Genomic DNA, 8918 nt, shown 5'->3' with positions numbered 1-8918 from the left:
AAATGTTAGCCAACTGACACCGGCACGGCGGACCGGGGATGAGTGGAGCAATGCATTCCAATCAGGACGACCTTAAATAACATTATTTTCATATTATTTAAAGATATTAAAGTATTACAGTTATGTATATATTATTTATTATTATACGTTATTATTTTATTATTATATTATTTCATTATTTTATTTTTTTATTTTTTTATTTTTTTATTTTATTTTTACTTTTTACTTTTTTTGGAACAACGCTTTCGCCTTCTGGACAGGAGTGGGTTCATTTCAGATAAAAAAGTACTATTTGGTAGGAATGAGAGTGTTGAGAAAGCAAAGAAGTTCCTGTTTGGACTGAGATAAGCGGAGGAGAAACTAATGATGAGGATGTAGAGAGTGGCGTTGGGAAAGATGCGGCGGACAACAGACCAGAGTTGTGGCTGTTTGCAGAGAGTGGCACCATGCACCATGCACCATGCTCCACATGTATCATGCTCCACACACCATGCATCGTGAACGATGCATTGTTCTCCATGCACCATGCACAATGATCCATGCACCATGCATCATATTCCCTGTTCCATGCTCCATGCACCATGCTCCATGTGTAACATAGTCAATCTGGTCTGTATTAAATCCAGCTAAAATGGAATTTACGCCACCTGCTGTGGTTAAGGTGCACTTGCATTTCATTCCAAGACGCAAGGGATTGTGGGGGATCCCCAGAGTGACTCGGGATTCCTCAGGAGGTAACGTCTGTCTGTATGGGTCTGTGGGCTATATCGGGGTAATAGATGGGAATAGTGAATTAAAAGTGAGCTGGCTTTATTTGTTTGTTTAGTAATTGTCTTAGATTGTATTCGTCATGTTTTCATTAGGTTATGTATTAGTTGTATATGTTTCGTCGCCAGTCATTAATGTTTAATAGTAGCTAACCTAGCTAACACGAACGTGGCTCCGTCTCTCCAGAGCGGAGCACGCGCAGCTGCCCACAGAAGCTGACGACGTCCTCTGTCCCTTTGTGTGAATGCAGGTATGTTACAGTGTGTTATTAATGAGTGAGTTGTTATTATTACTCTGTCATTTAATTGTTATAAATATGAATAATTAATTAGTTAAAGCCCCATAATGGAGTTTTTCCCTTGGAGCACCCCCTTCAGTATTTAACGTTTACTTCAGTGTCGTAAATACCCAGTTACGATAGATGCAGCCTCGCATACACTTGTATTGATGACGAGACGAAGTCAGAAACCAAGAAATGATGTCAACCGATAAGCTAAGAATATTCAAAGATTTTACATAAATATGACTGCATAGTTTTATTCATTGTGATATCGGAGATGAATGCTAAAATAACCAAAAGAATGACATTTAGTTTAGATGAAATACCGATCGCGTTTTCAGCCTATATACGTTGTTTTCTAAATGTTTGAATGTGGAGTACGTGTGATCGAATACAATATTGTTGACAACACCAAAAAGCTACATATTCATAATTTACATTGGAACGTGTAATTCATGACAAGAGACTTCGCTTGCTTCGCCCTTATACTGGAGCTGCGAGCGTGGAGTGGCACTATATGACGTTGCGTAATCACTGCCAGAAAGCAGGTCGAAGTACATCCGCCCCGGATCGGGCGGCCCCAGAATCCTACATAGCGGAGTTATTTCCCCACAGACCCGATGGCGGAGCCGCAAATCGCCATATTAAAAGTCATTGTAGGGGCACAATTTTTTTCAAGCTGTTATTTTAAGGTACAATTGTTGCATAATGTTACTTTAAGAAAGACAGTTTCTGTTCCGTTTCATTTATTTTATGGTCTTGTAAATCCACTATACGATCACTTTTTCTTTAGTTCACTGTTTTGTATATTATTTAATGTGACTATTGAAATGGGTAACGAGAGCGACTCGGGATTCCTCATGAGAACGGAGCACGTTGCCCACAGAAGCTGACGACGTCCTCTGTCCCTTTGTATGAATGCAGAATAAACAGTTGCTACCAGCCTGCCCAGCTCTAAGGAGATTCATTGACCAGGAGACATCTCACAGGGGTTACACGTGCATCACCCATGCTCCATGCACCGTGCTCCATGCATCACCCATGCACCGTGCTCCATGCATCACCCATGCCCCGTGCTCCATGCATCACCCATGCACCGTGCTCCATGCATCACACATGCCCTGTGTTCCATGCATCACCCATGCACTGTGCTCCATGCATCGCCCATGCACCGTGTTCCATGCATCACCCATGCCCCGTGCTCCATGCATCACCCATGCACCGTGCTCCATGCATCACCCATGCCCCGTGCTCCATGCATCACCCATGCACCGTGCTCCATGCATCACACATGCCCCGTGTTCCATGCATCACCCGTGCTCCATGCATCACCCATGCACCGTGCTCCATGCATCACACATGCCCCGTGTTCCATGCATCACCCGTGCTCCATGCATCACACATGCCCGTGTTCCATGCATCACCCATGCACCGTGCTCCATGCATCACCCATGCCCCGTGTTCCATGCATCACCCATGCCCCGTGTTCCATGCATCACACATGCCCCGTGTTCCATGCATCACCCATGCACCGTGCTCCATGCATCACCCATGCCCCGTGCTCCATGCATCACCCATGCACCGTGCTCCATGCATCACCCATGCACCGTGCTCCATGCATCACCCATGCCCCGTGCTCCATGCATCACCCATGCACCGTGCTCCATGCATCACACATGCCCCGTGTTCCATGCATCACACATGCCCCGTGTTCCATGCATCACCCATGCCCCGTGCTCCATGCATCACCCATGCACCGTGCCCCGTGTTCCATGCATCACCCATGCACTGTGCTCCATGCATCACCCATGCTCCATGCACCGTGCATGTGAAGGATCTCTGTGGAGCCGGCTGATGCCTCGTGGTGTTCCTCCTCTTTGTTGAAGGTTCTCCGGTTCTCCCGGGAGCCAAACATACCAAAGCCTGGAGGTCAGCAGCTGCTCGTCCAACATCATCAAACATCTGACGTTCTAAAGTAAACTGGGATTTCTTTCAAGTGACTTCTGGAACACGACGGTTGAGTAAAACGCTCCGCCGTCGGTCGTAAATATGATCTGTCACGCATCAGGATTCCGCTGGATGGAAATAATGAGGAGAAGCCGGTTTGTGTTTGTGTTCGGAGCTCAGGCCGGAGCTTCAAAGCCTCTCTGGCACCGCGGAGGGGAAGCCCACTGCATGTCCACATTTAGGATTCACATGAACATGATCTGACTGAGGAGGAGGAGGAGGCTGCAGCCGCGATGAAGGAGCCAAGCAGAGGAGCAGCTGACGTCCTCTCCACCTTCAGCCCTCAGAGTCGCATCAACGACGTGTTCGACCAGCCTGAAGGACGACGTGACGGGGCACCGACCTGATGTTGGTGTGACCTTTGCTCTGTGGAGGTCAAGATGCTGGTTGTGTTGGCCCCCGGGTGTTTGAGGGCACTTTGCTGGTTGCAAATGCAGCTTTGAATTAAAAAATGATCGATAGTTTATGAAGCGAATAACATGTGACGCTGTGAGAGGAGCAGCGCTGACGAGACCAACCTGTCCACATGTCCAGAGCTGCGACACTGGGGGAGGCCAGTGAGACCTGAGAGCACACCAGGCCTCTACTCCTCCCCTCTCATTAAAAAGCACTTCTCTCTTGGTGAGCGCTTGGCGCCCCGTTGCCATGGCAGCACGTTGCGCTCTCGGCACTCAGCTGTCAGCCTCGAGTCGCCCTCTGGCTGTCGTCACGGGAACCTCTGAAGGCAGATTGATCTTCAGATGAACTTCATGAACCACTTTCTGTCCTGACAATAAGAGAAAAGAATGCAACTACAGCTGAAGTGAAAGTGTTTCACTCACCTGTCATGATGTTGTCAACACAACATTCACGTCCTGCTAACCCAAAAGAGAGGAGGTCAAAGGTCAACGATACATATTCAAGGAGAGAAACAGAATGAAATGAACTTTAGTTTCTTCGTATTTGTTTCCAGAGCTCGTCCCCCTTCATCTCTCGTGACTAACCTAAAGCATTCTGGGAAACGCTGGTCAGATTCTCCTGATGACTCACAAACAACAACACGGAGCGCAGAGCGCTTCATGTTCAGCACATGTTCTGTGTGAAACGTGTCGCCGTGTGAAGTCACATCAAATATGCAAATACACGAGGGAAGTTCTTTGAAAAGGCAGCTCTTGAGTAAATGTAATGTACACACACACAAACACACACAGTGACTGGACTCGTCTGGCCTCTTTGCTTATCTGGGGTTGATTAATATGACCACACTTCCCTACACACACAAACATGAGTTGTGGTGAATGACTTTGTAAAGTGTGTGTGTGTGTTTTGGGCAACACACACACACACACTTATGAGCAATGTGATGGCGGATTCCCATGAACTCAGTCACCCTTTCAAAATAAAATATGTATATTTATATATATATACATATATGTAAATGTATATACATATATATTATTATTTTTATATATAGAATTAAAACAATTTAATAAAAAAATATATATACATTTTTATTTTAAAGGAAGTGTAATCCATTGTTACAGAATAAACCACAATAAGTATTTAATAACCTAAAACAGCATTAAAGTACTTAAATATGAACACTTAAATATGAACACATTATTAATAATGACAATTATACAACAACCTGAGTTAGAGTTTTACTCTGTGAACATGGTGACGCTCGTACTTCAGACTTTAATAAACATGTCAAAGTGTTTTCTGGGTTAAAGTTTAACAACAAACTGTTTTTCAGAAGTTCAGAATGACATTAAACACAACAACATTGAATCCAGATGCGCTGGCAAGACCTCCGACCGCCATGAGGCCCAGGGGGGGGGGGGCAGCATCAGGACCACACACACGCAAGCCCTCCATCTCTAATAAAGACACTTATTATTGTTTACTAAATAAACAGGAAGCTTTTTATTAAACTTCTAAAGACAGTTTGAAGATTTCCTTTTTAATAATGTTAAAACAATGCTCCTGTTGAGGAAACTGTTCTGTCTATTTAAAACATATCAGTCTTAGGAGAAATACAGGACTGTCTCAGAAAATTGGAATATTGTGATGAAGTTCTTTATTTTCTGTAATGCAATTAAAAAAACAAAAATGTCATGCATTCTGGATTCATTACAAATCAACTGAAATATTGCAAGCCTTTTATTCTTTTAATATTGCTGATTATGGCTTACAGCTTAAGAAAACTCAAATATCCTATCTCTAAATATTAGAATATCATGAAAAAGTATACTAGTAGGGTATTAAACAAATCACTTGAATTGTCTAATTAACTCGAAACACCTGCAAGGGTTTCCTGAGCCTTGACAAACACTCAGCTGTTATAAATCTTTTTTTTTACTTGGTCTGAGGAAATATTAAAATTTTATCAGATAGGATTTTAGAGTTTTCTTAAGCTGTAAGCCATAATCAGCAATATTAAAAGAATAAAAGGCTTGCAATATTTCAGTTGATTTGTAATGAATCCAGAATGCATGACATTTTTGTTTTTTTAATTGCATTACAGAAAATAAAGAACTTTATCACAATATTCTAATTTTCTGAGACAGTCCTGTAATCATGAATGTAGAAGATAATTATGAGGTCATAGTCAGAATCTTGATTTTACATACATTTACTGCCGGAATATTTTAATGCACTTTTACTGTTAGGGTATATTCACATGTGGTATTACTACTTTTATCAAGTAGAATAATTTATGTATTTCTAGGTGACTGATATGAATACTTTCTCCACCTTTACATTCAGGTATTTATTTTGGAGTCTAACCTCCTTCTGATACAATCACACCAGAATAAATGCAGAACTATATTATTATGAACAAGTACAAATATATTTTGAGAGTAAACACAGATTCAAAACAGATTCAGCTGTAAAAACAAAGTATTGTGAAAAAAGTGAAACAATAAAATAAATGCATCAAGATCATCAACTCGGGCTGAGAAAGCATCAGACGTTTATTTAAACTTAAATTTAACATTTTTGGTATAGAAAGAAAAATATTGTTTGTCGGATAATCTCTGAAAGTAAAATGAGAAGTGCATTCTGTCTTTGGCCTCTAGGGGGCAGCGCGGAGCACAGGTTTGAGTCCTTCATCCTCAGAGGCTTCAGAGCGGCTCGTCTTCCTCCTCCAGCTCCTCTTCGTCTTCTTCGTCCGTCTCCTTGGTGACGTACGAGCCTCGGCGTCTGAACAACGCCCACAGCATCGCCACGGCGACGCAGACCAGCAGCAGCACGGAGCCCAGGACCCCTAAAGGGGACCAGAGATGAGAACCTAGTCCTGCAGGACCACAGCTACCTGGTCCTCTAAAGAAGACATGCTGCATTCAGGGACCAATAAGTCATGCTGCATTCAGGGACCAAGAAGACATGCTGCATTCAGGGACCAAGAAGACATGCTGCATTCAGGGACCAAGAAGTCATGCTGCATTCAGGGACCAAGAAGTCATGCTGCATTCAGGGACCAAGAAGACATGCTGCATTCAGGGACCAAGAAGACATGCTGCATTCAGGTACCAATAAGTCATGCTGCATTCAGGGACCAAGAAGTCATGCTGCATTCAGGGACCAAGAAGACATGCTGCATTCAGGTACCAATAAGTCATGCTGCATTCAGGTACCTAGAAGACATGCTGCATTCAGGTACCAAGAAGACATGCTGCATTCAGGGACCAAGAAGACATGCTGCATTCAGGGACCAAGAAGTCATGCTGCATTCAGGGACCAAGAAGACATGCTGCATTCAGGGACCAAGAAGACATGCTGCATTCAGGTACCAATAAGTCATGCTGCATTCAGGGACCAAGAAGTCATGCTGCATTCAGGGACCAAGAAGACATGCTGCATTCAGGTACCAAGAAGACATGCTGCATTCAGGTACCTAGAAGACATGCTGCATTCAGGTACCAAGAAGACATGCTGCATTCAGGGACCAAGAAGACATGCTGCATTCAGGGACCAATAAGTCATGCTGCATTCAAGGACCAAGAAGACATGCTGCATTCAGGGACCAAGAAGTCATGCTGCATTCAGGGACCAAGAAGACATGCTGCATTCAGGGACCTAGAAGACATGCTGCATTCAGGGACCAAGAAGACATGCTGCATTCAGGGACCAAGAAGACATGCTGCATTCAGGTACCTAGAAGACATGCTGCATTCAGGGACCAAGAAGACATGCTGCATTCAGGTACCTAGAAGACATGCTGCATTCAGGGACCAAGAAGACATGCTGCATTCAGGGACCAAGAAGACATGCTGCATTCAGTTACCAATAAGTCATGCTGCATTCAGGTACCTAGAAGACATGCTGCATTCAGGGACCAAGAAGACATGCTGCATTCAGGGACCAAGAAGACATGCTGCATTCAGGTACCAAGAAGTCATGCTGCATTCAGGGACCAAGAAGACATGCTGCATTCAGGGACCAAGAAGACATGCTGCATTCAGGTACCAAGAAGTCATGCTGCATTCAGGGACCAAGAAGACATGCTGCATTCAGGTTCAGTTCTCACCTCCAATCAAAGGTGCAAAACGTCCATTGTCCATGTTGAGTCCTGAAACACACAAAGCAAAGTTACTAAGTCATGAAAAGTTACAAAGTCATGAAAAGTTACAAAGTAGCAAAGTAACATTTAAGATGAAAACAGTTGAAGTTATAGAGAACATTCTTATCTCAAGGGACAGACCCTGAAGGCCTCACACTCCTTTGCTGATAGGACACTCCCTCACACACACACACATGCACTTTACTTGAGTAAAATACTCCATTACAAGTAAAAAGTACTCTCAGCACAAAGTATTTAAAGTACTTAAAGTGACTTCAGGGACATTTAATACTTGTATATATATTTAAGAATATTTGCGTTGATGTACACGTACCATTCACCACCACAGGAGGAGGAGAAGCAGGAGAAAGAGGAGCAGCAGGAGGAGGAGAAGCAGGATGAAGAGGAGCAGCAGGAGGAGGAGAAGCAGGAAGAGGAGAAGCAGGAGGAAGAGAAGCAGGAGGAAGAGAAGCAGGAAGAGGAGCAGCAGGAGTCGTAGTGTCGTACTGCATGATGACCTCGTCTTGAGCAGAAAAATAAATAATCAAATATTCATAACAGATAGATTTCCCACAGTCGACTACTTTATGAAATACTTCATCAAGTACTTTATGAAGTATTTCATAAAGTACTTGATGAAGTACTTTATGTGCTTTATCAAGTACTTTATAAAGTCTGCGTCCCACAAAAAGATTAAAAACAAACGAGAAACTCACCAGATCAGAGAAGAAGAAACAGCCGAGCGTAGACCCACACAGACACACACACAGACAGACACACACACACACACACACACACACAGACAGACACACACACACACAGACAGACACACACACACACACACACACAGCTGTTCCTCCTCCGGTCAATCACCAGGCTGACTCCGCCCCTATGAGGCTGACTCCGCCTCTCTAAGGCTACCTCCGCCCCTCTGAGGCTGACTCCGCCTCTCTGAGGCTGACTCCGCCCCTCTGAGGCTGACTCCGCCCCTCTGAGGCACTTCCTGTTGACGACCACCTGCTCACTTCCTGTTGACGACCACATGCTTACTTCCTGTTGACGACCACCTGCTCACTTCCTGTCTTCCCGGTGGCCTGCAGTCCGTCTTAGTCCTCCTCCCACAGAGATAATCCACAAACACCATCTGCTGAGCCGAGGCTCACCGGGAGGAGCTGAGCTTCAGGAGAGGAAGCCGAGCTTCAGGAGAGGAAGCCGAGCTTCAGGAGAGGAAGCGGAGCGTCAGGAGAGGAAGCCGAGCTTCAGGAGAGGAAGCGGAGCGTCAGGAGAGGAAGCCGAGCTTCAGGAGAGGAAGCCGAG

General features: G+C 44.4%; 2 protein-coding genes across 2 annotated transcripts; one reads left to right on the top strand and one right to left on the bottom strand.

Annotated features, from left to right (window-relative positions):
* The first annotated feature begins 135 nt into the window (after positions 1–135).
* On the top strand, positions 136–5152 carry LOC130204566 (DBF4-type zinc finger-containing protein 2 homolog). Its single transcript, XM_056431387.1, has 2 exons — positions 136–1018; positions 1973–5152. Exons 1-2 carry the CDS (start codon positions 1013–1015, stop codon positions 2930–2932), a joined length of 966 nt encoding a protein of 321 aa, XP_056287362.1. The 5' UTR covers positions 136–1012; the 3' UTR covers positions 2933–5152.
* An 836-nt stretch (positions 5153–5988) lies between these two features.
* Positions 5989–8870, bottom strand: LOC130204568 (uncharacterized). Its single transcript, XM_056431390.1, has 4 exons — positions 8318–8870; positions 7936–8124; positions 7569–7610; positions 5989–6305 (listed from the first exon to the last, which is right to left on the bottom strand). The coding sequence occupies exons 2-4, from the start codon at positions 8111–8113 to the stop codon at positions 6163–6165; spliced, it is 363 nt and encodes a 120-aa protein (XP_056287365.1). The 5' UTR covers positions 8114–8124; positions 8318–8870; the 3' UTR covers positions 5989–6162.
* Positions 8871–8918: the final 48 nt, after the last annotated feature.

The sequence above is a fragment of the Pseudoliparis swirei genome, chromosome 14 (assembly GCF_029220125.1).
Source record: "Pseudoliparis swirei isolate HS2019 ecotype Mariana Trench chromosome 14, NWPU_hadal_v1, whole genome shotgun sequence".
NCBI classification, from domain to species: Eukaryota; Metazoa; Chordata; class Actinopteri; order Perciformes; family Liparidae; genus Pseudoliparis; species Pseudoliparis swirei.
The sequence above is the reverse complement of the archived record's forward strand: the minus strand, read 5'-3'. Positions and strand labels throughout refer to the sequence as shown.